This window comes from Mus caroli, chromosome 6, assembly GCF_900094665.2.
Source record: "Mus caroli chromosome 6, CAROLI_EIJ_v1.1, whole genome shotgun sequence".
In the NCBI taxonomy this organism is placed as follows: domain Eukaryota; kingdom Metazoa; phylum Chordata; class Mammalia; order Rodentia; family Muridae; genus Mus; species Mus caroli.
In genome coordinates this window covers 122,819,723-122,847,693 of record NC_034575.1, presented here as the reverse complement: position 1 = coordinate 122,847,693, position 27,971 = coordinate 122,819,723, and the positions used below count along the sequence as shown (strand labels likewise).

General features: G+C 49.0%; 1 protein-coding gene across 1 annotated transcript; it reads left to right on the top strand.

Moving 5' to 3' along the window:
- The first annotated feature begins 910 nt into the window (after positions 1-910).
- Positions 911-27,755, top strand: Ccnd2 (cyclin D2). The gene is made up of 5 exons (XM_021164995.2): positions 911-1,376; positions 3,097-3,312; positions 5,750-5,909; positions 12,656-12,804; positions 22,437-27,755. Exons 1-5 carry the CDS (start codon positions 1,185-1,187, stop codon positions 22,587-22,589), a joined length of 870 nt encoding a protein of 289 aa, XP_021020654.1. The 5' UTR covers positions 911-1,184; the 3' UTR covers positions 22,590-27,755.
- Positions 27,756-27,971: the final 216 nt, after the last annotated feature.

The following is a 27,971-nucleotide window of genomic DNA, read 5'->3' as shown; positions in this document are numbered from 1 at the left end:
CCTCCCTCTCCCCCTCCCTGGCCCCTCCCGAGCCATTTCCTAGAAAGCTGTATCAATGTGGCCACGCTCCGCGCAGACACCTAGGGCGGCTCGTCAGCAGATGCAGGGGCGAGGAAGCGGGTTTTTCCTGCGTGGCCGAGGCCCTCGGAGGAACCGCTGCTAGCCCTGCCCCGGGTCTGCGGCCGCTCTGAGAGGCTGGCCGCGTTGCCCAATGGCGCCCCCAAGAACAGAAAGATTTCTGCAGGAGGGTCATATTCTACTAGGCTTAAGAAGCACCCCTTTCTCCAACATCCACCCCTTCCTCCTCTTCCTCTCCACGCACGTGGCTCGGGGCCGGAAAACAGCTTGAAAGTTATCAGGAGTCTAAGCTTGAGGGGCATAACCTTTATCCCTGGGTTTGCGAGGTTGCAATGTTCTCAAATCAGCCTTTCCTTGCTCCTCATTTAGGGGTCTACTTCTAAGTTATCTGAACTCATCCACATGATAAATCTATCTACCTGAATCTTGCATAGTGGGCTGTTTTTCTGATCACATTGCAAGCCTCCGAAGTCCGAGAGCACACACGCACACACCCTTTATGCCCCCGTGGTATGCCTACAGAATGTCAGAAAGGATAATCAATAGGGATCCATGGGGTTTGTGGGTTCCCCTATCCGAGGCCCCTAGCATGCGGGGCTGGATGGGGAGAGGGCCTTGGAGAAGTAGGGAGAGGGGGTGGGGGTGGGGAGCGGGGAATCATGTTTGAAGTTTGGTCAGGCCAGCTGCTGTGCTCCTTAATAACAAGAGGGAAGGGGGGGGGAGAGGGAGGGAAAGATTGAAAGGAGGGGAGGGACGCTAGAGGAGGGGAGGAAAGGGGGAGGAGGAACCTGAGAGGGGGAGGAGATCTAACTGCCCTTCCAGCTTGCGTCACTGCCTCAGAGAGAGAGGAGAGCGAGCCGAGGAGAGCCGGGCAGTTCGGAGGGAAGGACCGGTGCGAGTCAGGCGGCCCTTGAGGCTCCGCTCGCCCACCTTCCACTCTTCTCTCTCTCTCCCCCTCTCTCTCTTCGCCATTTCTTTCCTCTCCCAAATCTCCCATTCAGCCAAAGGAAGGAGGTAAGGGAAGCACTCCCCGACCCCCCGCGCCTCCAAAAAACAATAATATTTTAAAAATTTTACAGTCGGGACCGAGTGGTGGCCGGCTGGCTATGGAGCTGCTGTGCTGCGAGGTGGACCCGGTCCGCAGGGCCGTGCCGGACCGCAACCTGCTGGAAGACCGCGTCCTGCAGAACCTGTTGACCATCGAGGAGCGCTACCTCCCGCAGTGTTCCTATTTCAAGTGCGTGCAGAAGGACATCCAACCGTACATGCGCAGGATGGTGGCCACCTGGATGCTAGAGGTAGGTGTGCGGGCGACGCTCTCAGGGAGAGGCAAGCCCAGCCGCTCCATCCCTACCTCCAACACGCAAAGACCCTAAAAACTGCGGGAGGACTACCCCTGCGCTGGCCTCCCCCCCCCCACTCCGCTCGTGCGCGAGGTAGCCCAGCACCCATGGGCGAGACTCGCTAATTCTGTCCCTTGCTAGATTAACTAGTGGTGGAAAACGTGGGTGAGGTGAGGATGTTCTCCCCCCCCCCCCGAGGGGTTGGCATCCCGCGCGTGTGCCTGCATGTGGCTTCCTCGTCTTCCCATCTCCATTTCTGACCTGTGGTGTGGAAGCAACCCCAGCTGCCTTCAGTGAGGCCCCAGAGGGTGTTGCGACCTAACAATCCATACCAACATATTAAGAGCCCCCCCCCACGACTCTCAAGTTTGGGGCAACCCGTCTGAGCCTTAGGACTCCGCGTTGGCACTTTGGCAGGAGGTGGGGGTGGGGGAGAAACAGGGAATTCAGGAGAGCCCCGGAAGTCACACTGAAAAAAAACGTGCGTTTAGGGCAATCTGAAAGAACCGCTGCTTTAGCCTTGCTTGCAATCTTTGCCGAGAGAGCAGGGTGCCCACGTATGCACAGCTCTGGACCTGCCGTGGTTTCGCCATGTTGCTTTGCAAACTCCATTTACAAGGACTGGCAACATTCGCCTGCTCCCCCACCCCCTCTCAGCACCCCATGATCCTGGGCACCCTCTTTCTGATCGTGCCCTCTTCTCCAGCCTGCGGTTCACCAAGGTTACTTACAGTTTGGCTGCTTCTTGAGCGCGCAGATTTGGGTGGGGTAGGAAGCGGGGGAGGAGGTGTGTAGAGCGGGCTAGGGGGCACCCCCAAATGAGAGGTCAGAGTCCCGCATGCCTCCTGGAGGGGGGGGTTCCCTGGTTTCGTCTCACCCAACCCCCAGCGAGGCACAGCCTTCCTAGCTACTGCCCTTGTGGGCCGCAGCCGAACACTCCGCAAGTTTCCCCACTGAGATCTAGAGCCCCTGGGGTGGAGATACCGACTTTACGGACACCCGAAACCTCTTTTCCAGGGAGCCTGGGACCTCTCTGGGGTTTTCAGGCCCGCAGAGCGTTTCTAGGATTTTCCCTCGATTTTTAATAATTTTTTGAAACTGCTCCCCCCTGCTCCGACTCCAACTGCGGCGGCCGGCCGAGGCGCGCTTCCTCCTCCTCCCTCCCCCTCTCTCCTCCACCCACCCACCGAACAGCGGCCCCTGGGCCGCCGAGACCACCCCGGACATTTTTTTCAATTGTCGGGAATGGTAGAATAGGATCTGAGGATCCGAACGAGACCAAGAAGTAGACTTTCGGAGCTTCCAGAATATTTTTATTGATTTTTTGAAAAGATGACGAAATCCAAAAAAGAGAGTGAGTTGGTGAGCTGAGAAGTGAGCCAGAGGGAACGGCAGGCGGCGGCGGCTCTGGGCTTTGCCTTGGGGTTTGTGGAGGTTTTAGTTCATCACCCTTTTCAGCTTTGCGGGAATACCCGAACCCCAGGAGCCCTTCAGATTCACCCCACTGTTCTCATCTCTATTCTTACTATCCTTTCTACTCTCCTCCCCCTCCCCATACACACATAAAAAAAATTATTTTTGTTATCTCGGATTATGCTTTTATTTTTCTTTTCCCTCTGTTTCTGATACTAATTTTTCCCTATCCCCTCGGACCCTACCCCACTCTTGATTGTAGGTCTGTGAGGAACAGAAGTGTGAAGAAGAGGTCTTTCCTCTGGCCATGAATTACCTGGACCGTTTCTTGGCTGGAGTCCCGACTCCTAAGACCCATCTTCAGCTCCTGGGCGCAGTGTGCATGTTCCTAGCTTCCAAGCTGAAAGAGACCATCCCGCTGACTGCGGAAAAGCTGTGCATTTACACCGACAACTCTGTGAAGCCCCAGGAGCTGCTGGTAATGCCGCCCTCCCTGCTCCTGACTCTGCCCTCCCCCATCACACTAAGGCCGCCACACTAACCAAGACTGAAAAAAAAAAAAAAAAAAAAAGACGTCCTTTAGTAGGAGAGAGCTAGTCTTCCCACGTCAGGGAGTGAGCAAAGCTATCAGTGCCTCATGGAAATTCTTGAGGGTAAAATTCTGTTGGTGGGGGGGAGGGGTGCGTAAAAAGAATATTCTAGTTAATGATGTTTTAATTAAGGTCCAGATTTCCACTGAACCCTGAGAACTGATTTCTCACATTCTAGTTTGTGTTGTTTCCCAAGACCCTGGAGGTGTAACAGGTAATATCTTAAAGACCAATAAAGTCTAACGGACAAACATAGTAGCTGATCACTAAGTACCAACAAAGCACTAAGTATGAACATATCAACTTGGATGCAAAGGCTTTCTATTGGTGGGATCTGAAGCAGGAGAGTTCAGCTCCAAAAGGCACAGTGACCTGGATACAGTCAGTCCCCAGGGGGTCCTGTCTTGGTTTTCCCCCAACCATCTACCTTTTTTTTCTCATGCACTTCCCCCTACCCCCATGTTAACACCACACACTGAAGGTTCTGCAGCTCTCTTTTACAGTGGTTTGCACACCTTGCACTGGTGGAAGAAGACCACCCCCTCTATGACTCCCTCCCTCTTGCTACCATTGCCTGGGCCTGCTTAATCTCCTGGGCAAAGACTGGCTTCTTGAACTGAGCCCTTTGTGAGGAGCCGTCCTTTCTGGGCCTGTGCTGCCACCTAGTGGCAGACATGTGCAAGGCTGGGGGAGGAATTGCCGAGAACGCAAAGAGGGGCCTGAATGACTTCACCTTTGAAACACTGCCAGATTTCAGCTGCTTCTGGTTTGGTCTGAGAGGCCCCTAAAGGTGCTTTCTTCTGGAAGATCTGCTTCTTTCAATAATGGTGCCAGAGGACGAGTTTGTGCTCACATTGCCCTGGAAGAAGGAAGGGTTTGGGATTCAAGCCATTTCTGATTTTTACGTAGTTAAGGAATTTTTTTTTTATCTTAACTTCCTGCAAAAAGCCCAGGCACACTTGAAAGCTTGTGGGGAGGAAAAAAAAAGATTAGAATTGGAGGCCAGCTTGTTTATTCAAAAAGAAAAAAACAAAACATGGAAAAGAATCTTCTATGTGGCTGGTGTGCTGGAGGACTGGAGGTATTTTTCAAGACACCCTAATTTTTCCAGGACCGGCAAAGCTAACTCAATTCTCCAAATAAAGTGTGCCAGCTTCCCATCCATAAGTTAGGCACCCTAGAAGAACCTTCCTATTTTACATGTTAGAGGAGCTTGCTCCAGGAAACACTGTAGCTGGTCCAGCTGACAGGGGCTTTATAGCCGGTCCCCAAGCTTAGTAGATGGAGCCAGGTGAACTGAAGAGTCAGTCACTGCCAGGCAGTAGTAGCATCCTGCACTTTTGAATCCTACTGATTGACTGGGATCATTTCCTTTTGATTGCACCCTCCCCACCCCCCAACAAAACCAAAACAAACAAAAATTGGGACCTTTACATAATTCAAGCTAGCTTCAAACTTCTAGCCTTAAAGAGGTAGAACCCCAGACATGCAATTCCAGGTGTACATCTCTTTGGGGTATTATTCCCCATGTTTATTTTACAAAAGAAGAGGCACAAAGTAGCCTACTAGTGGGGTGCAGTGGAGCCCCCTAAAAAAAGACCGTTACATCCCAGTACATGGGCTGAAGAATGTTAGGACCCTGTTTAAGCACCTCCACCTTGCCCCAAATCAGAGTGTGCAAAATGGAGTCACAAGTGACCACCTCAGGCCCTTTAGCCAAGAAGACAAAGGCCAGTGAAGATTCAGGTGAAAGGGTGAGTGTCATATCCCAAGACTTCTTCATGGTGTGTCAAAGGGGAAGGTGTTGGCAGCAGAGCCCAGGAGGAAAGGCCAGCGAACTGGCTGCCAAGGAGCTGGGCCAAGGAGGCTTCTGCTGTTCTGCATCTGTAAGCATCATTTTTTCCCATGAGGAGTAAAGAGACTGTGAGTCTTCTGATATCATCAACAAATTTCTCGTCACAGCACCACAATGGCCTTAGCTAGATCTTACTATAGGCCCACCTTTCTGAGTAGGCAGGCAAGAACATTTTGTGGAAGTCAGGGGTAGGGGTGAGATAGGAAGAAAACTAGAGTAAAGGCTGGTCTTGGCAGTAGTTACCTGGCCTCTCATTATTTTCAGTGGAGCCTGACGGTTTTTTTTAGCCCAAGAAGAGCCTCAAGCAACTTCAAAGCATGAGGGGCACAGTGACAGATGAGGCTGCAGCGGAGCTTTAAGGAGCTTTAATGAGCATCATTAGAGCTGGTCAGGAACCCAGCCCCCAACCCGGGCCTGGAGTCAGCCTATGGATTCTTAGAACTCTGCCCTCTTCCTCCCACCCTTTGCAGGAGTGGGAACTGGTGGTGTTGGGTAAGCTGAAGTGGAACCTGGCCGCAGTCACCCCTCACGACTTCATTGAGCACATCCTTCGCAAGCTGCCCCAGCAAAAGGAGAAGCTGTCCCTGATCCGCAAGCATGCGCAGACCTTCATCGCTCTGTGCGCTACCGGTGAGAGGGGGCTCACGGGGCTCCCACGGGGCCATGGGTTGGGTGTCTAGGCAAGTCTGAGTAAGCCAGCCTGGAGCCTCGCTCGTGCTTTCTCAGAGCTAGAACATTCTCTCTCTCTGCTTCACTCGTAAGTTCTTTATGAGGGCAGGTATAGTAAAGGGAAGGGAGTCGGTGCCCGCTAAAATATTGTTTATGGTGTCTAAAGTGCTCTTTGAAGATTATAGATACTGCTCTCTGGTTGTGTTTAAATCTCTAATCTTTTGAGGAAAAGGACGGCTTGGAGATAAGCCCCAAAGGGAATTTAAGGAAGGTGGGAGCAAATATAGGTTAAAGGACTAACGACAAGATAAATATGGTGCCCGCCCTGATAAGGGGGAAGGAATTCCTTCTCCGTGGCGCTGCTTTATTGCCTTCTTGCTGTTTCCTGTTGACAAGGGAGTGAACCTTTAAGCAAAGATCCGTTTATTCTGAGCTCTGGAGAGGATTTTTGATACATAGCTTTATTGGCTTCACACCTGGGTAGAAGACCCTAGCACATCATTTCTCAATCTGGGTCGATACGTCCCGCGGGGCTTACGTATCAGATATTCCTGCACATCAGATATCCTACATATCATATATCTACATAAGAAATCACAAATAGCAAAATTACAGTTACAAAGTAGCAACGGAATGGTTTTATGGTTGGGGGTCGCCACGGTATGAGGAACTGTATTAACGGGTCACAGCAGTAGGAAGGTTGAGGTTGAGAAGCGCTGCCCTAGAACCTTGGGAATTCAGGGCCCAAGTGTCAAAAGTTCATCTCCTCAGGGTTAGCAGGTAAAGAAAGAATTGACCATGCGTGGGGTGCAGCTCAGTTCACCCAGGGTTGTTGAAATGTGTTGATGTGATAGGGGGTGGCGGGTGGAGTGTAACATTTTAATTCCTTGTAACATTTAACTATGTGTTTGTATAGCTGATGCTATAACGAACAATAGGGCCTGTGCTTTGTTGGAAGTTCAAAGGTCAGGCAGACTTTGTTACTTACCACTGAGTGACCTGGCTCAGGCTGTTTGACCTCTCTGAAGTTCATCTGGGATCTGCAAAACAGGCCTTTGGATACATCCTTCTCTAGCCTTGGGAGAGTGGGTAGGGAAACTGACCCACAGAAGAGCAAGCCTGGAGCTTCCCGAGAAAGTTCACTGATGTTGAGAATGGCTCCAGTTAAGGTGGATGCGGAAATGGATGCGGCCTCTCACTGGCGTGCCGGATTCCATCTCCCCTTTTTAGAGAGGTGTGTGTGTTTGTGTGTCACTTGCACGCGAGTACGTGCACGCGCTCAGTTTGCGTTGGTCCAGCAGCCCTCGGGGCCCTGCACACTTGTGGTGTCCCAGCTTCTTCGTGGAGTCCCCTGCTCTTCCTACAGTCAGGGAAGAGGATGAGCAATAAGAAGCCCCAGCCTTTGCTACGCTTTGGACAGCACTTTCAGCTCCCTGCTCTTCTCTTGCTGACTGGCCTGGGCTCTAGAGGTCAGTCCCACACTGACCTGCAGTTTTGTTTCCGAGGAACTGTCTCTTTCCTCTTGCAATGATTCAATGTGGAGGAAGGGCCAGTCAGCCTTTTCTCTGTGGCCCTAGGACACCTAACCCCCCAGACCCATAAATTCCCACATCACCCAGCTGCCAGTGGCCAGAGTCCTGCTTTGACCTTATCTTTTGACCAACAGGTCTTTGGGGAGCCTTTCACTTCTTCCTCCCTAATCTTGCACTGGGGTGGGGGTAGGGTGATAAGTGCAATTACTCGGGCTTGGATGGATTCCTCCAATTCTGTATAGACTACAGGTCCGTTCTGTGTTCTTGGGGATCCCATCCCCCATTCTTGGCCATCTTGTCCAAATCCTTGGGGCAGCTGCCAACTTTGAGGCCCAAATATGGAGCCTGGGATTCGGTGACTAGGGGCAGAGGCCCAGTGGGAGGTAGGGCCAGTCAGAAAGATGGGCCTGTTAGGGGCCTTGACCTAGCTTTAGCCAAAGAGTGGGAAGGGGTCAGAATCATGTGCCAAGTACTGCTACAGAGATGTGGATTGAGGAGAAAGTGGCGGAGGTGCTCAGGCCTCCTGGGCCTGGAATGGGTGGGCCTGACCACAAAGCCCCCATGTCTCTCCTGGTCTGCATTTGGGGTCCTGCAAGTGAATAAGCTTCGGAACCCTGCTGGTGTGTGGGTATGGGAGGATGGTGGAGGGGAGTGTTGGGGCCAGCAGACAGGCAGTAGGCTGGACAGCCTAAACCCAGAGGCCTACTGCTCTTGAGGACATGAGCTTCTGGGGCCAAAATCTAGCGAACCCAAGTTCACTAGCACCCTTGAATAATAGTAGGCTCAGAGCAACTCAAGGACCAAAGATGGGAGGGTGCTCTTGTGTGCCCCATCACCTCACACCCTCCGTCTCTTAACTCCAGTCCTGAATATTCCACCCTGAACCTGAGGATGTCCCAGGGTTTTAAGGGTTCACAAAGTCGTGGGAAGGGGGCAGTCCCTGAAGAGGTGGTAGGTAGCCAGCCCTGGGGAGACCTTGCTAGTTTAAGGGAAAAGCCAATTGTGAAAGAGCTGGCAGTCCTTCCGAGGGGGCGTGCTGAGCGTATGTGTGTGTGAAAGGGGAAGAGAGCGTGGGCAGTCCAGGGGCCCAGGGAGGGAAGAGTGTGGCTGACCCAGCAGTCTTCCTTTATGGGGTTCTGGGGTAAGGTTGGTGGCAGGGCAATGAGGTGTGTCCTCCTTTCCGATCCAGCCTACAGTGGTTTCTGGGAGAGAGGTGGTCTGGGATTGCCTGGAGCTGCTCTCCCCACTGGCCTTTGTGGTGGAGGAATTTTAGGTGGGGTGAGAGTTGTAACTGCAGCTCCAGCCCAGAATGTGTGGCTCGGGAGAAGGCAGAAGTGGACTTCTCTCTCCTGGAGGGCTCCAGGTCAGCAAACAGGGCAAAAAGCACCCACCCACCCACACACACACACACACCCGCCCCGGGTAACCAGGAGGCTACGATCAACCTTACCATTCTGAGCACATGATTTCAATGGTATCGAGTTTAAACTTGGTACAGATACCCCACACCTGCCTCTTTTTGCATTGGGAGTATCGCTGTGGCTGCTGGACCCAACTCCCTGTGTAACCCTAAGGTAGGGTTGAATCCTAGGGTACACCCAGACTTCTTTAAGAGAAGTCTTAAAGGTGTTCATTTGATTTCCAGACTGTGGTGGCCCTGAAAAGTCTGGGGACTTGACTCTTGTTCTAGAATGTAAGCCAAGCCTCTCTGGTGGCCAGGGAGGAAGAATGAAACCCACATTTCCACCCGGGTGCCTCCGAGCTGCCTCTAGAGGGCAGTCATGGGGCGGGGACGCGGGGGGCGGGGGGGCGGGGAGTAGCTTGTTGAACTGAAGTTCTGTAACTGATACTCGCTATCTTGCGCCTCATCTGGCCCTGAGATGAATGAGAGCTTTTCTCCAGCCACAGCTCTCCTCTCTCCCTTCCACCCAAGCTAAATCGCCATTAATAGTTATTGCCTTGAACTAGAAGGATAGGCTGTGCTGAACCCTTTCTGGGGGGGTGTCAGATGTGTAGGTGCTAAGTGACATCATGGGTGTCCTTTGATGTCCAAAGAGCACCCTGGGTCTGGTTCTTGAAACCTGCACCTCACCACAGGTTGAAGGAGAGGAAGAAGCCGAGACATCAGACTTGTTGGTTGGGTTTCCTCCGTCACAGACCGAACTCCCTCCCCCTAGTGGACAACAAGAGTAAAGCAGCCTCCGGGAGCCTTTTGTTAGCACTACTCCTCCTGCTTTTTAATAAGCTCATTGAGCAGGACCACAGCATCCCACTTTTAAACCCCATCGGTGTAGAACAGTTTGGCCAGTGAAATATCATGGTTTTTTTTTTTAAGTGCATATTCCAAGTTGGTGGTTATGGAGTGCTTCTCCTGATTCGGGAGCAGATTCGGGAGCCACCCCAGACACCCAGCTGCTTCTGTGGAGTCCTGGATATTTGGTACCACGAGGAGGTGGCAGATGAATCTAGGGCCCATGTGGTTGGCTTCTGGGCAGGAGCCGTTTTGTGTTTCCTTTCGTGGCATGTAGGAGAAAACGTTGAGGGTTACTCTAAGCACAGACTGGATTGGGGTCTCTTTAATCGGAGGCCCAGCACCCCTAGGGAGTGAGCAGTGGCACTGAGCAGTCGTCTGACACCCCAAGATTCCCATCCTCTGTACTGGGTCCTTTACCTGCTCCCACCACGAGGGAGGAGGTCAGGCCCGAGGCTCCTCATAGGAGCTTCCAGGCTCTGGGTGAACCACACCAGAGTCAATGTGGACTGGTGGCAAGCAGGATAAGGATTGGGAGCGAGGGTGACCGACGTGTGGCATCTCAGGTTTACCCTGAGCCAGGTTCTATGCATGAATTAATAGCATGGGCTCTTGTAGCTAATCCTCAGGATAGCATGGTGGAAAAAAAGGTAAATTGGTACTTTTGCTGTTGTTTTTCAAGATAGGGTTTCTCTGTGTAGCCCTGGCTGTCCTGGAACTCACTCTGTAGATTAGGCTGGTCTTGAACTCTGAGATCTTCCTGCCTCTGCCTCCTGAGTGCCACTACGACCCAGCAAATTTGTAGGTCAGAAAAGTTCCTTTCAAAGATACCCATAGAGTGTGTATGAAGCCACGTATGACACACCAAACTGGGTTGTACTGCTGTGTAGTAAACTGGCTACCCAGCCATAAGAAACGGCTACTTCTTGGGAGCACCTGTTTTCCCACTGGGGAAGGAGTAGATGTGCGTACTGGAGCATGGAATAAAGAGCCAGTCAGACTCTGCCCAAGAAGGACTTTCAGTACTTTCTTAGGGAAGAGGTAAAGATCCCCTCCCTGGCCTTTCACCTGCGCCCCAGGTCAAGCCGCACACCCCTTCTGGCTCCACATGCTAACCCCGAGTTGGTTTTGTTAGCAGTGTGACTTCAAAGTTCTGCAGGAATGTTGGGTGTACTCCCTATCTGATGCCCCAGCACGAGGGAGGGAACTCTGAGAGCACTTCAGTGCCCTGTCACTGACAGGTGCTCTCACCCAGGGCCTCAGTGGGCCCAGGGCCATGGGATGGCTACCTCGTCTACACTATGAATGCCCCACACAGCAGCTAACAAGTTTATTAGATAGAGAAAGTCTCCTGTAGCCTATATTGGGGAGACTTACAACACAGCAAGAGCCAGGGAGGGAGGTTGGCTTCATCACATCAGCCAGGATAGAGAAGACATAGGCAGGGGTCAGCAGCCAGCAGGAGTTGGGTGAAATCCCATAGTATATGGCCCTCAAAGTGAAAGTGGTGAGCAGTGGAAGGAACAAAGCCAAGGAGACAGACAGATGGCCAGGCCTACCTGGCTCCTGGGATTGAGCCCAGGTGAGCAGGGGAGTGTGTGTGGTTCACTGATTTGTGGAGTGTCTAAGAACAGTAGAACCACGATGCTGAGGTACTGGCTCTCTCTCCGTTGCAGAAGCCTCTCTGTGATGCTCTGCTGTGAGAGGGCATTGCCCTAAGAGAAGAGAAGAGTCCAGGTTGCTCTGAGCGTGCCGTGTTCAGCCCAGGATTCTCACTATGAGCTGATGTGTGACTCATGTGTCCCTCTGTGCTCTGCCTTCAGTCTCCACTGGACTTACTGGTGTCTTGGTACAACTAGAGATCATTCACTGGAAAGTGGACCCCATTTCACAACTGCCACTCGATGGTGACACTGTCACCTCCTCAATCTGTGAGCCCAAGGCAGGGACAAAGACAAGATCAACTTGACAGTTCCCAGGTTTCCTTCCATCCACAACATCACCCTCCATGGTGGCTTTGTGTGTTAAACAGATACCACACGCAATGCATGCATGTTAGCAGTTGGCAGGGCCAGGCCGCCTTGGCAGGATTCGCCTCTGCATTGAAAGCAGCAGTTCATGGATCACAGTTCCATGGATCCCCTTAGAGAATCACTCAGCGGTGAATGAGTTTAAGGTCCCAGGTTGCCCCTACTATTTAAGGTGAATCCCCTGCCTTCACTCTTAGAAAAATACAAGTGTGATTAGAATTTGTTAGTCTTTAGTGTTTGAGAAAAGCCCTGTCCTCCGCCCTAACATTCTGAAGATCCTTAACGTAGGGTTAAAAGTTGAGACTCAAGAAAATTAAGCCAACTCACCTTATTCTGCTTCTACATTTAGCTTACATGCACACACATGCACACATGCACGTATGTGTGCATACCATATGCCTGATAACTGTGGCGGCCAGAAGAAGGTATCAGATGCCTTGAGATTGGAGTTGTAGACAGTTCGTGTGAATGCTGAAAATCAAACCTGGGTCCTCTCCTCAGAGGATGTAATAAGTACTCTAACCACTGAGTCGACTCCTCAGCCAGGGAAGATAACATGTTTTAATCATCTCACTAAAAGGTCGCAGGCATGTGTTGACTTCTTGAGCAGTTGTAGGGCACAGAGTGTCTGGGACTCAGAGCCCCAGGTGACTAGCTGTGTACTCAGATAGGCACCCTTTCTCTCCTGCCTCTGTGTCTTTGAGAATATCTACAACTGACAAGTCAATAAGGGCCCCCTGTGGAAGGAAGGAGTCGAGGGAGACAGTGGCTGTGGATCCAGGGGTTCTAGGGGCAGCAGGTCTATGCCTTCCAGCTTCTGCGCATCAGCTGTCCGGCAAGCACTGGGCCCCGTTTTCCTTCTGGGCCTGACTTTAAGCTTCTGGTTCTTTGCAGACTTCAAGTTTGCCATGTACCCGCCGTCGATGATCGCAACTGGAAGCGTGGGAGCAGCCATCTGTGGGCTTCAGCAGGATGATGAAGTGAATACACTCACGTGTGATGCCCTGACTGAGCTGCTGGCCAAGATCACCCACACTGATGTGGTAGGTACCTGCTCTTTTGGCTGAGTCCCCTTGGCTGAAACCCGATGTCTCTCCTCAAGTTCCAGGAAGGATGGTTGATTTATGATGGTGGCTCGGAGTCTTTTTGTTTTCGTTACTGTTTTCTTGGTGTCTTGTCTTTAAAGGTCAAACTCCAGCAGATTGATGCCCTTCCCTCGAGGTGTGTGTGTGTGTGTGTGTGTGTGTGTGTGTGTGTGTGTGTGTGTGACTAGGGGTTGGGCTCTCATTATCCCAGGCAACCACTATACCATTGAGTTACATCATCAGCTCTTAAGGGTTTGTTTTGTTTTGTTTTTAGATTTATTTATCTTATGTCTGTGAGTACACTGTCACTATCTTCAGACACACCAGAAGAGGGCATTTGTTCCCATCACAGATGGTTGTGAGCCACCATGTGGTTTCTGGGATTTGAACTCAAGACCTCAGGGAGTGCTCTTAATCAGTGCTCTTAATCTCTAGCCCTCCTTCTCTAAATTTTATTGAGAGACAGTCTCACAAAGATGCCTGGGCTGGCCTTGAACTCATGATCCTCCTGCCTCTGCTTCCCTATAGCTGGGATTACAGGAGTGCACAAAGACCGCCTGCTTCCTCTTATGAAAGCATGCATGTACCTTAAAATACAGACAGGATCTCAGCAGGTTGATGGAAGTGGGGGCAGTCAACTGATTTTCCTCTGCAGTGTAGGGTTCATGTCCATTTATGTTCACGTTGTCAGGCCTCTGCTCTGCCATGGAGAGAGTCCAGGTCTACTCACTCCCCAATGAAGTGGGAAGGCACAAAGAGGGGACAGCTAAAGCTGGCCAGTGGCTGTGGCAGAGGGAGCAGATTTGAGAGGTGGCCTTGTGAGTGATATCTCTGCCAGTCAGCCTTCCTGCCATCCTGTCTCGGGCTTTCTTTTTACTCAAAAGCTTTTGGTGGATGGCAAAGCACACAAGGATCGAGTGCAGTAGAAATTCAAGAACTATTATTAGCTTTAGTCTTTTTCCATTCTGTGTGGATGGCCCCAAGGCTGCTGCTGGCTGCCAGAATTCAGGGATCTTAAACACAGAGGTTTTGAGATGGACCAGGATCGCACAAGGTAGGTCCTGATTTCACTGGCTAGGATGTAACAGTTGAAAAGAGTTCTATCTGGGATAACACTCAGAGCTCAGTTACCTTCATCCCTCCTCCCTGCTCCCCACCCCCCAGGCAGCAGAGAGAGGCTGCAGCAGAGAGGCAGGACAGGTAACAGCAGAGCCAGTACCCAAGTCTCTGAGCTCTGTCTCCAGCCTGGAAACTTTGCTTATTGCTGTGGCTCTTGGGAGCTTTGTATTTTGCAAAAGGCATTCAGTGGAAAGGCTAAGCAGAGAGGGGAGTATTGTTGGCTCTTAGGTCCTGGTGTTTCACCATGGAGAGGCTTGGCTTGGGAATGCAGGGGAGATTCACCAGACACCCTCTGGATATGCAGGGGCATTCAGACTGCCCCATGAGGGAGTTTACTGGGTTCAAGGGTCACACCGTGTAATGCACAGACCTGGGGATGGTGCCTCGCAGAAGTCTGCTGAACACAAGCTGTTTAAACTCAGGAAGCTCACAGCCATCCAGCAACTCACCTGTATTTGGCCTTGACACTGCCTCAGAGAGGTGAAGGCCTTAAAGGCCTTGATAGAACTAAACCATGGGTCTTTCTTTCTCTGAACCGGGTTTTAAACAGAGCATTTGAAGCGTTGGTGCCAAAAAGCATGCTTTTTAGCCAGGACTCCAGGACATGGATTGTGAGGCTCCCCACCCCCACCCGCAGCACAGCATGGAGAATGTGTTTCTGACTCTCCATGTTTTGTGTGTGTGTGTGTGTAGGGGCTCAACCCAGGTCCTGATCTTCACTTTTCCTAATGTCTCCTGCTAAGGATTAGTTTATAAATAGGATGTTAGCCAGTAACAAACTTTTCTTCAACTTCTGAACATACACACGCACACATAGACACACACATAGAAACACACACACATGGTCCTGTGAAGGTTCTGTGCCCCAGTATAGGGGACTGCCAGGGCCAGGAAGCGGGAGTGGGTGCGTTGGTGAGCAGGGGAGGCGGGAAGGGATGGAGGGTTTTCAGAGGGGAAACTAGGAGAGGGGATAACATTTGAAATGTAAATAAAGAAAATATCTGGGCTGGTGAGATGGCTCAGTGGGTAAGAGCACCCGACTGCTCTTCCGAAGGTCCAGAGTTCAAATCCCAGCAACCACATGGTGGCTCACAACCATCTGTAATGAGATCTGATGCCCTCTTCTGGTGCATCTGAAGATAGCTACAGTGTACTTATGTGTAATAATAAATAAATCTTTAAAAAAAAAAGAAAATATCTAATAAAAAAAGAAACACAAAAACACACATGTAGAAACACACGTACACACATATACACACATACATACAAACACATATACACACAGACACACACTGTGCCCACGAAGACAGTTTGACCCTCTGGTATCACCACACTTTTGACACTTGTAGGCCTGCTCTGATTGGCTGACATCCTCACGAGGACCCCATTCTTTGCTTTTCTCTCTCACCCCACTCCTCTCTACTGTTACACAGGGGCAGAAATGATCGAGCTCCCACAGAGGGAGGCTCTCTGTCTCTGCCCTGATTTGTATGGCTGCACACCAGCCTGTCATCTCACACTAGAGATGCCACCTTCCCCTCTCCGGTACCATGCAGCTGTCAGGGAACCCCAGTAACACAGCCTGCTGTCAGTACAAACAAGCAGCTCCCATTGATTACAGCTGTAAATTTGGTATTTTATTTCTTTTAACAAATTTTTGAATTACCTTTGCTTATTTGTGTGTGTGTGTGTGTGTGTGTGTGAGGAGGTCAGAGAATAGCCTGCTATGGAAATTGTCTCTTCTTCTACCATGTGGGTCCTGGGAATCGAACTTGTGTCAGCAAGCTTAGTGATAGGCACCCTTACCTACTGAGCCATTTAACTGTCCCTGATACCTTATTTCTACAAGGGAGCGGTGTCTTGTCTTACTTGAGGGTGCAGGTCCATGCTTGAGTCTCACAATGGGCCCAAGAGTAAACCTTGAAGTAGTACTGAAATCCAAGCATGGACATAATGAACTGGTAAAACCAACCACACGTGTCCAGGTATACAGCTGCTGCCTCAAAGTTGCACGGGTACACCTTGCTCCCTGAGGCTCATCCATTTGCTTCCCAGAAGTATTTTTAGGGGAAAGGATGGGTGTGCCTGCATGGCCTCCCCTTCATCAACGTGTGTTGTCTGAAGGGCGGAAGTCTGAATGAAGGCCAATGCACTGCTGATCAGTGGGAGAAGGGTTCTGGTTTTCTGTTTTCATGACCTCTGCTCAGCATCCTGTGAATGAAGAAGTGGTGTGTTTGAATCACACCATGAACTCACTTCTGGAAGCGCTTAGAACGTGCAGTTGTTGCTGACGGCTGCCTTACAGAGCAGAGATGAGCAAGGCCTGGTCCCCAGACACCACACTAGAAGCTGGGATGGGCAGATGGAGCGCAGACAATAACTTAGTGATTAATGAAGGAATGGGAAGTAAGGGCTGGACATAGTTTGGTGATTAAAAGCTCCGACTGCTCTTCCAGCACCTGGGTATGATTCCCAGAACCTATGTGGCAGCTCCCAGTGATCTGTACCTCACACATGTGGTGCACACATACATGCAGGCAAAGCACCAATACACATAAAAACAGATTAATTAAAATTCAATAAGGAAAAGAAAAGTGTCCGGGGGGGGGGGCGGGCGGGGGTCCTCACAAATGCTAGCGTGAGGCACTTTAAGAGAGGCAGGGCATGTCTGCAAATGAACTTAGGATGCCTAATACAAAATTTGAGCAGAGTAAAAAAAATTTCAAAACATGTCTTTGGGCTAAGAGAAACAAAATGTGGTATGGCCACATGATGGGATATCAGAAAGCCTTCCCAAAGAAATGTCATCCTATAGACACTAAGTACGCAGTTAAGCTTGAAGACATTGTGCTAAGTGAAATAAGCCAGACGCAAAAGAGAAGTCATAGATGAAGCAGCTAGAGAGGTCAAATTCATAGAAACAAAAAATGGAAGGAAAGTTGGTCAAAAGGTTGGAAGGAAGGAAGGAAGGAAGGAAGATAGGCAGGTAGGGAAGTGGAACATCCTAGCCATAACATACAGTATGAATGTACATTGCACCAAAATGTACCAAAAATGATCAATTTTATGCCATAGTATCTTTTTTAAAAAAAATTTATTTATATGTACAGTGTTCTGCCTACATGCATGCCTACAGGCCAGAAGAAGGCACCAGATCCCATTCCAGATGGTTATGAGCCACCACGTGGTTGCTGGGAATTGAACTCAGGCCCCCTGGAAGAGCAGCCAGTGCTCTTAACCTCTAAAGCATCTCTCCAGCCCCTATGCCATGATATTTTATTCATATAAATATACCACACTCATACAGATCATCCCTGTGAAATGCCAGTTAGTATGTTGCTCTGTCCTGTGGAGAAGTTAAACCAATCCAAATAGAAGCCAGGAGCCACTGATAGCTGACTGCCATTCCTGAGTTCCCCCGAGTTCTTCACCGTCTTTTCAGAGCCACTGTGTTCTACTCTCACGGCTGGCCCGAGGTCAAGGTTGAAAATTGGTCCCCTGGACTCACCAGCCATAGCTAGACAGCATCTCCCAGCTCACTGGCAGCTGATAGCTGGGGCTGCAGGGACCCACGCGGCTCTGAGAAACGGGCTTTGTTTTCCATATGGTTGCCAAAATCAATTGACTAGCTCCATTCCAAAGAGAAGTCTGAGTGAGAAGCCTGACAGTCTTACAGGGACGGAGGGAAGTCTCAGAGGACAGTGTATTTTAGGTCCTTTTCCCTTCCAGCCACAAGTTAAGAGTTACTAAAAACAGACACTAGCCAGGGAGGCCTGCTTGGCTCTCAGGGAACTTCTTCATACCCAGACTTCTGTTGCCAAGAGGGAGTTTGAGAGCAGGGCTTGACCATCCCAGGCCCCTACAGAATCCTGTTCCCTTTCCATCCCCTCCACAGTGTAATCTTGCTGTGGTTCAGAATTTACCTCACTGTTCACTTGACTGTAGGGCCTCTTGAATAAGACCTACCTTGAACTTGGCTTTTTATCCCAAGCTTCCAGCATTCATTAGAAACTAAGGCTGGAGGAAGGGAGGGAAAGATGGAAGGACAAAAGGCAGACAGGGGGTTCAAATGTGCCTCTCATTCATTCAGGACCTTAGGAAAGATTTATCATCTGTCTATATCTACCTGTCTATCTACATGTACATAATTAAACAGAAGATTTATCTTAGAGCAACCTCTTAATTTCACTGTCAGTCACACACTTAAGTCAATATAGAGTAGAGCTGGTATGAGGCTCAGTGGTAGAATATTTGCTTGCAAGGTTCAATCCCCAATAGTTCAAGACGGGAAAAAAAGTTGAATTGAGGCTTCCATGCTATAAAGATTTGAGGAAGTTTCTAGAAGATATATAATAGAACAAACAGAGGCTCTAGTATACTGTCAGTTCTGCCTCGGTTTTAACAGAACCCCTTGCCATGTTCTCCAGAACTGCCTAGGATAGATTCTAGAATATTCTTCCCTTAGGGTCATCTTGGCATTTTATGATACAACTTCTCAGTGAGTAATTACAAAACAAATAACTTAAGTAAGCATTGCTCATTTTGGACCCAAACTTTTCTGGGGAGAGGGGGTCCCTATCATCTCTTCTGTTCCCCCCTTGGCTTGAAACTTGTATTCTCAAAGTGCCTCTGACCGATGCCATCTTCAGTGTGCTTTACGGGGGTTTCGGGGAAGTAGGAATTCTGGAAAGCATGCCTGGGGGTGGGGAGGCGGGTAGAGCTGGGGGCTGCCTCCCGCCCTCCCTCCCTCATTTCTTGTCTGCCTCATTCTGTATGCAAGGAAACGAGCCAAGCAGCCTGTGAAGAAAGGAAGAATGAGATAGTTTCCTAAGTTGTCTCTGCCTGAGTTGGCCGCGGGTCTGCGGCTCATTCAGTCTTTTGTCCCACTGTTGAGTGCAGTGCGTGTGTACTGACAATGGGTGGATGCAGTTACACCGGGGGCTAATGGTTGGAGGTTCCGTGGGTCCATTCATGGAGGCCGTGGAGGGTGCGGGGCAGAGAGTTTGAGCCAGCAAGTGGAGGAAGTCGGGGGCTGAGCAACGAGCCGGAGATCACAGCCGCTGCTGTCAGGGCTCTGAGGATGGGGGGGGGGGGGCCAGGGCAGTACAGGGAGGGGCCCGTCATCAGAGGAGTTGGAGGGGTGCCCGACCTCCAGCGCAGTGGAGTACCACCTGTCCGGGCTGACAGACTAGCATTATGGCTTTCCTTTTAATCAGCTTAATTTGGGGCATCTTAACACAATGCCTGCTGCTTTCGGAGGCTGCCACAAAGCTGAGGTCCTGGAGTTCCTGCTTGTCACATGGATGTAGCATCTTTTGATCAAGGAAACTGTTATCATCACCCCTACACACACACACACACACACACACTTGCTTGCACAAACACAGGCATGCTTGCACAAACTCATGTTCAGACTCCCCTGCAGTGGTGTCTTCTTCCTTGCTTTTTGCCAGCTCACAGGAAGTACATTTGCCCTATAGGCTCCAAGAGGGGCTCCTGCAAAGCTGGGGCGGTTGCAACTGTTGGGATTGATTGATGGATGATTGATCAGTGGATGATTGATTGATTGATTGATTGATGATTGATGGATGTTGGAGGAATACCATGTAGGTCTCTCCACCCTTAGGAAGGAATATGTTCTACACTTCCTGCAGATAGAGGATTTCTACCTGGCCGAGCCAGGACTGAGGGACCCTTGTTGAAAGTAGAGCTAATAACTGACCACTTGTGAGAAAATGGAAGCTGATAGACAGCAGTTAAGCAGACCTGATGGGTTTAGCAGTCTCCCGGGTGAATGGCAGATGACGTTGTAGCCGTCTTTCTTAGGCTAACTGCATCAGTCCTTGTTCCTCTCTCCAAATGAGAGGGAGCAAAGATCAGGGATCGTCCAGAGTCAGTGATGATTTGAATTTCAGTTAACACTCGGAAGGGAGAGCATAGGAGTTTATATGAAACCTTTGGATCTTCCTCCAGTGCTTAGACTACTTGGTGAGCCTACCCTTGGCTGGACCATTACATCACGCTTGCGTCATCTTGAGCCCGTGGCTCTGAACATGCAGTAGAAATGACGGCCAGATATCTTGTCTTCCCTGTAGGGGTTTCTCCCAACTATCCCTTTAAAAGCTTGGGCAGCTAGAAGGGAAGGCTTACTGTAGGAAGAGTAGGGACGCTGCAGATCCTAAAGCCAAGTTCTTAAGCTTTCTGCAGGCTGATTTATGAGGACCATCTGACATAATTAATACAATAGAGATGTACAAGGGTCGTGATGACGGGGTAGATGTGCCAACCCAGATGATCTTTTCTGGGAATCAGAAGATAGCAGACTAGTTTTTTTAAAAAAAGGTTGTATGGACTTGGCCAAGAGGCACAAAACTTTCTACTGTAGAGCAGACTCTCCCGTGTAAATTACATCAGAAAATATTCACCAAGTAACCCCACCCCCCCCATACCGTAAAGATTCCTCATCATTTATAGAAGGTCTCACTCTGCAGCCTAGGCTGTCTTCAGATGCATAATCCTCCAGCCTTCTCCTCAGCCAGCTTCCTTTCAAATGGAATGGTTTAGACTTCTCCTCTCAAGCCCCACCACATAGACCCAGCCTCACAAAGGGTCCCTCATCAGCTACAAATCCTACTGTTGTAAATACCAGAAGCTCCCAGGTCTTAGGCCTCAGGTAGGATTTGATTTCGGTGGCCAGGCATGGATGTGGTTGCTGTCTCTGGTATTGGGGTGTTCCCACTCATTCTCTCTGCCTCCCAGGAAAAAGCTATTTACACATCACCAAATGCTGCCAGATTGGCCTAGCAGGAAACATGGCAAACAAATGAGAAGCTGTCAGGACCCGAGTTTTTAATTGCTAATGAGGGTGGCAGATCCCAAGGATCAGGATGAGAGATGTTAGAGCCTGGGCACATGAGTCCTTTACTTGGTCCTGTTGAAATTAGCCTGGTGATGCGTTGACCCCCACCCCACCCCCCAATGCTGGACCACACTATCTCTAGGATCAACCTGCGACACCTCCTTGTCTTAAGTAGTTGGTGATCTATACCTTTGTTCACAGAAATCTAGGATGGACATGTTTGTGTACTTAAAATTTCAACTACTCAGCCAGCCTGAGAAACATGAGTCTCAAAATCCAAAGGATTTTTTCAGATTCCTGGACAGATGGAGCCATTAAAACACACACACACACACACACACACACACCAATCATTTATTGATTTGCTACTTAGCTCTTCATTTTTATACTTGGAGAAACCGGGGTTTGCAAATGGAGCTGTGCCCTGCCAGTTCGGAGTGAGCACCAGACATCCCCTTCCTGCTTCCCGCCCTTCCCAGGTTCAGGAGAACATTTCAGCTTCTGACCTTTGCTCTTGATCTGCTGCCATTCCTCATCTTCAAGCTACAGTTTGAACTGGGGAGCAGATGAGAGAGAGGAAAGAATAAAAATGGAGGTGTCATGTAGGGAGGGATGAGGAGGAGGAGGGTGGGCGGGGGTAGAGGATGGAAACTTTTGCTCCTTAATAGTTGTTGCCAATTTTATTTTCAGGTCTCTGGGAAATAAAGATAATGCCTTTATGTTTGGGGGAAAATATCAATTCCTAGGTGGTGAGGTCTAAGCAGAGAAATAAACAGAGGGGAGTTTATGCTGAACTGTGAGCAGGCATGGGGAGATTCAAGTTAGCACCCTACAGGATGCTTCCTAGTGCAGGGAGGTGGGACAGAGAAACTAGGGTGAAAATCCCTGCTAGGGGCCGGTTCCTCAGCTTGCCCCTCCCCCCAACCTTCTAGCCTGAGCCTTAGTCCCATCCCAGTGACAGCCGCGACTTGCCCTCACATTCCATGTCTCCCAGCAAATAGAATCTTCTGCCTGGGGCAGCTCACTCTGGATTTTCCCTACCAAATATAGACTAATAGAGGCAACACTGCAAAATCTTGCTTATTCCCAAATTGGACAAGCTCGAGTGTCCCGAGTTTTGTAAACAGTATGCATTATGTTTTTGTGAAAGGGGTCCAAGGGTGGTAAAAGAATGCAGAGATGTTTCGTTTCTGAACACTTTAAGCATCGCCCTTCTATCCCTCCCATGGTTGCTTGCTTGCCTTACAATGTTAACACCTTGCAGGAACCAGACTTTCTGTGCCACCTTTCCCAGACAAAGAGACCTCCAGCTGGTCCCTTGATAACCAGGCAAGGGCTTTTTGTAGCTGGATCACCTTCCAGTCAATGCAGTTTGGAATGCCCCGGTTCTGATCTGCTTGATCTGGGATAGGCTGCTAGCTAGTTCCCAGATGGTGCTGATGCTGCCTGCTGTGGACCCCACTTTGTATACTGAGTAGTTTCCATGGCATTTGAGAACATTTCTATTACCTCACAGGAAAATCAGGATGTGAGTTGGATAGTGTCTGCCTTTGGGAGGCGTTCTATGCATTTGCATGTGCTAATAGCCCCTGTTTGGACCTCTCTCCTCTAGGATTGTCTCAAAGCCTGCCAGGAGCAAATCGAAGCTGTGTTGCTGAACAGCCTGCAGCAGTTCCGTCAAGAGCAGCATAACACCGGATCCAAGTCTGTGGAAGATCCGGACCAAGCCACCACCCCTACAGACGTGCGGGATGTTGACCTGTGAGGAAGCCATTCGGGCGGCAAGAGAGAGGCGTGTTCGTCATCTGCTAGCCCCTTCTCTCTCTAGTTATGTCTTGTTCTTTGTGTTTTTAGGATGAAACTTCAAAAAAGAAAAAAACAAAAACAAAAACAAATCTGCCCCCACCTAGATCCTATTTAAAGGTCTTTTAGAAGTGAGAGGAAAAGGCCGTATAGTTGTAACACATGTGGTGCCTGTTCAAAGTTCAGCATAAGGGGATCCCTTGTACACTCGAACCGTTATTATTTGATGATGTAAAAGTCATAGTGAGATGCTTGCAGGAGAACCCGCAGACTAGCTAGAGTGTGCATACCTGCAATATGGGAACAAATTAGAGGAGACTGTCTTTTGTGCTTGTGACGTAGTGCATATGCCCCCTTTAGAATTGCAAGGAACTGTGGGTGCCAGGACGGCATGAGTAGTTTGCAAAGCAGTGAACCCAAGGAGGAATCAGAAACAAGAAGGGACATGCCGGGGAGGTTGCACAAAACCACCCGACCACATGACTGAACCATTTTGGATGTAAGAAGCGCCTTGATGCCTCACCACGTGTTCCCAAGACTGAGCGTGGTCGGGTCTCTCCGTCGCATACTCTTGCTGACTAAAGTAGCTGCTACCTAAGGGATATGTCTTTTGCCAGTTGGACACAGGTGAACGGCTCCTAAGTCTCGTGTTTGGTGAATTTGGGCTTCTTCTTCCAAACATGGTTCATTGTAGATGTATTTTACTGTTATCTGATGGAGGGAATTCGCTATGGGCCATGACCAAAACGCATCTAAATGGGGGCAGATGGAGACCACAGACGGAATCTAAAACAAATCTTCCTTGTGTAAGGGAAGAGGGTGAGGTGATCTTTAATCCCCTTGTTAAGAAAAAGAAAAAAACAACCCTTAACTTTTGGTGCTGATTGGCATGTCTGGTCCACTGTTTAACTTTGTTATAAACCATTCCATTAGAAAAGCACTTTGAAAATTTGGGGGGAGGGTGGGGTGGGATATGGGATGGTTTATGCAAATCATGTTGAATATGCCTTCCTCCTTTGCCCCTCCCCTTCCTGACCCTCGTCCAGTTACTGTTCATTTCTGGAGTCTGATGTTCTGGTACCCAGCTCTGGTGTCCCTGCCAGGGCTGAGAAAGCCCTCTGCTGATATCCTCATCCCAGCATTCCTCGGAAAACCTGTCAACAGAGGTCTAAAACATTCTGATGGCTTAGAAGGATTGAATCCCCGTCTATGTTTTTCTCCTTTAGACATGGAAAGAAAAGTTACTTCTGATGCAAAGGCTGAACATCAGGGTGTGGCATTTTGGTCCCTTTTCCGTTTTTTGTTTGTTTGTTTGTTGTTAATTTTAGTGCAAAGTTGTATTCATTGTACTTGAAGACCCCTCTCCCACTTCTTTGAGACAGTCAGTAAACAGAAGTGGGAGCCACAGTTGGTTTGGTTTGGTTTGGTTTTTTTGGTTTTTTGTTTTTTGTTTTTTTTTTTTTTTTTGCACAATTATAATTGACAGGTTGTGAAGCTATTTGTTAAAATATCCGCTTTTTTTTTTTTTTTTTTTTTTTTGAGAAAAGATCAGAACAGGGCTGCTTTGAAGCGTTATACACAGGTTCTGCCTTGTTTCACAGTGTGAGGGTTGAAGATGGAGAAACATCTAAGGGTCTCTTATCTTTCATTTTTCTTTTGTTCTGTTTATTATTATTTTTCGCTGCTAAGAAGCTAAGATCGTTCACCCCCATTCACATTAACAGTATCTAGCTGTAATGTTTCACGGTGTGCTGCTATTTTAGAAACATTGTTATAATATATTATTTTACTGCTTAAATTTCAAGTCCCGAAGTAGATGGTTGAGAGATGAGTTCTCTGTACTGGAAAAGCTTTTTTCCTCTGTTCCTGTTCTTCTGGTAGCATTGATGGGCTGCGTTTCATTTGGTTCCGTTCTGTTCCTTTTCTTCCGTGCTTCTTCATTTCCAGGTTTTCTTTTCCTCCTCTGATCACATTCTTCAAAGAGAGTATTCTTTACCTCAGGTTTACTGGACAAAAACAAAACAAAACAAAACCAATAATGATAACAATGTACTTCTTTTTGTTTTCATAATACCTCACAGCTCTACCGGTTCTGTTTGGAAGGCCACTGGCACCAGGCACAGGGCAGGCAGAAGATAGGGACTGGACATCCTACTTGATAGAAAGCAGGAGAAAGCTGACCCCAGAGTCTCAGGCCAGGGGTCTTCTCTGTCTTGAAGGTCACCAGGCTCCCCTCTGACACAGGCTCCCTTCTTATGATAGAAGACAGTGATGAAGGGCTCCTCTACCCAAGGCAGATATTCATCAAACACAGACAGTGGTCTAGGTCAGCCTGATTTGCATATGTGCACCAGAGTCAACAATGAAGAATTCTGGCAGACAGTTAGGAGACCCTTCCCCCATCTTGTAGCCCATTCAGACACAGGACTTTCCTCTTCATGGGGTCCCTTTATCATGAACATTGACCAGTTTCCTTCTTGGCATCTATACCCCAACTTCGGATGGCCTCCGAAGACTTCCTAGGACTGAGTCTGGTGCTGAGTCTGCAGCACACGTGGATGGTATTCCTTTCTCCTTCTCTTGTCCTCTGCAGTCTACAGTGACAGGCAAGCACTGTGTGTGGCCAGGTTGTCTGTGTGTAGCATTGAATGGCTTCAGGGTTTGGATCCCATTGAGTGGGGCAAGGTAGGAGGCCCAGGTTGAATGAGTCTGGAATGCAAGTTGAAAGAAGGGAGAGGCTGTTTCTGTGGTCTCCGGTGTATTTAGGAAGGATTGGGACTTGGTGAGTTAGCAAGACCCTAATTTCTAGGGGCTTTGTGGTGGGACAGTGGGTGATGGTTTGGGAAGTTTGAGAGAGGAAACGGGAGCAGCCTGCAGCTAGCCAGTGTTTATCCAGAGCTCACACACTGCACAGCACCCTCTCCTGGTCCTTAAGGGACCCCACAGAACTTGACAGACACACTCCCTTGAGTTCTTGGGCAACTTGGGTACCTGATGAGTGGCCTTTGAGCTTAACTGAAACATTGAATGAAGGAAGCTGACACACAAGGGGAGAGGCAGGTTACTATCTGCCCCTCCATTCATCTTACCTGGAACCTAAGACACTTTTCCTGTTTGCCTTCCTTGGAGCCTAGTGGGACGAGTCCTGTAGAGTGGCCATTCTGCCTGCTCCTCACTTACACAAAGGAAGGGAGTCTGGATTCCTTGGTGACCAATACCTTCTGCTTAGATGTGGGTCTCCTTGGTAGTATTTCTGTCTCAGGGGTTTAAACGACCCCAAGGATTTCAGCTTGCTCTCCCTAAGCCCCTTCATATCCTACAGAAGGGATTGCAGATTCTGGTCTTTTTTCTGCCTTGCTAATGATCTCTTCTTTGTTTCTAATTTGTCATTGTTGTTTGTTTTTGGTTGTTTTTGTTTTTTTTCTCCAGCAGTGGGGGCTAAGTCGTTCCCCCAGCCTGCCAAATTTTGATCCTTCCCTGTTTTGACCAAATCCTAGGGGAAAGAAGCCCTAGTATGCCAAAAATAATATGCTAAGCATAAGGAAATTCATAATGGTTCCTAAGAACCAGGCAGCCTGTGAGTGGTGAGCTGCTTCTAGATGGGACAGCTTGTAGAGGCTGCTTTGGTTTGAACTGTCCCCAGGACACCATGGGAAAGCAGAGCCCGTCTTATAGGTTGCTAGCTTTAAGGTGCATGCCTACTGAGACGGACTCCTCTCTAGCAGCCAGGCTGGGGGTATATGTAGCACCCCTGGATCCCATCTTGTTGCTAGCAGGGTAAGTGACCCCTTGGAGGGAGCTTAAGAGCTTTCCTATAGTCTAGCTCTTTGGGGATCCACCAGATTGTGCCTTGGGAGCTGTAGGAGCAACAGGCTAAGACGGGGTGGCTTTCACAAAAAAGGCAGAGGAGCTTTGTCTCCATGAGGTATGAAGACAGGGCTTGGAGGACCACACTTGTCCCTGTGTCCTGGACAGTGGTGTGGGAACTGGTGGTAGCAATCAGAAGTCTAAGTAAGCCAACTGACCTCTAAGCCCAAAGGACTCCCCCTTGTTTACCTTAGACAGTCCAACCTTGGGAATAGCTTTAAAAAGGGGAATTAATACTGAGACAGTGAAGTCCCCTTAAGCAGACAAGCCCTCCATAGGTGCACACCGCACACAGGCTTCTCTCAGTGCAGACTCCAGGTGGTGGTCAACAGCTGCGGCATGCTTATCTATTTGTACGAAATAGTGTAGGGAAGTCCCAGGAGGTGTTATAGCTTCCGTATACCATGTGGCTTTTGATGCTTCTGGATTCTCAACAGCACAAAAGAGTCCTCGAGCCGGAACATGCGCTACTCTGCTTTTAAACGTAGCTGGGCTGGGAGACCCGTTCTTGGCTCTGGTTTTACGAAGCCATCAATACATACACACCCTTGATGGAGCTGCAGATCCGTTCCTTTTCCTGCAGCCCACTTGTGGGGGAAAAGTGCCTTACTGACTTACAGTAGCCACTCAGTTTCAACAGGTGCCTATCTTTGACAAAAAAAAAAACCAAAAAAAACAACAACAACAACAACAACAAAAAAACAGAAAAGAAAAAAAAAGGTTAAAATGTCTCTTAATTTTCATTGGCTGTTATTCTTATACTGATCATCTTGTCTGTTCCCAGCAAGTCACCGGGCCATCGAATTATCTCCATGGTGTTGTTCATTATCCTTCTGCCGTGTACCTCAGATCTATCAGTTATGATCTCTCGTCTTGGATTATTTTGTTTCTTCTTTTTTTTTTTTAAATTTGCTTTAAGAGTGCGATGCCATATCAAATCAATGTTGTTCTCTCACGGTGTACTCTCTAACAGGTGTGGGTGGGGTTTATGGTTGGGATAAGAGGAGAGTCTAAAGTAGCAGATTAGTGTGAATAAAAAAGAAAAGGTCTTTAGGAAACCCGGGGGAAGTACATTGTATTGACTACAATGCTGATGTGACGTAGCCGTTAAGTCTTCAGTGATCTTAAAAAAAAAAAAAATCAACCGAAACTTGTTCTTCTGAGTGACTGGTTTGAAGTTGGATTTGAAGATGATGTTGAAAAAGGTTTTGAATGCAATTAGGTTATGCTATTTGGACAATAAACTCACCTTGACCTACAATGTCTGGCTGTCATTAACTTCTTTCTAGACTGCTAGCCCTCAGAGAACATACCTGTCCTGAGTCAGCTCTCTGGGCAACAGTTGGTAATGACGTAAGATTGAAATCCTAAGCCAAAAGTGACCCCGCATCCACGTTTTACAATTCGAGTAGTTGACTTCCTCCCCAACCCCCCCCCTGCTTTTAGACCATGAATATAGCCAGATGTGAGTGGGGAT

What these genes read in the sequence shown, in the direction of transcription:
- Ccnd2 (XM_021164995.2), top strand. Translation starts at nt 1,185, where the DNA reads ATGGAGCTGCTGTGCTGCGAGGTGGACCCGGTCCGCAGGGCCGTGCCG. An exon ending in TGGCCACCTGGATGCTAGAG is followed by an intron (nt 1,377 to 3,096) that starts GTAGGTGTGCGG and finishes TCTTGATTGTAG; the next exon opens with GTCTGTGAGGAACAGAAGTG. An exon ending in CATCGCTCTGTGCGCTACCG is followed by an intron (nt 5,910 to 12,655) that starts GTGAGAGGGGGC and finishes GGTTCTTTGCAG; the next exon opens with ACTTCAAGTTTGCCATGTAC.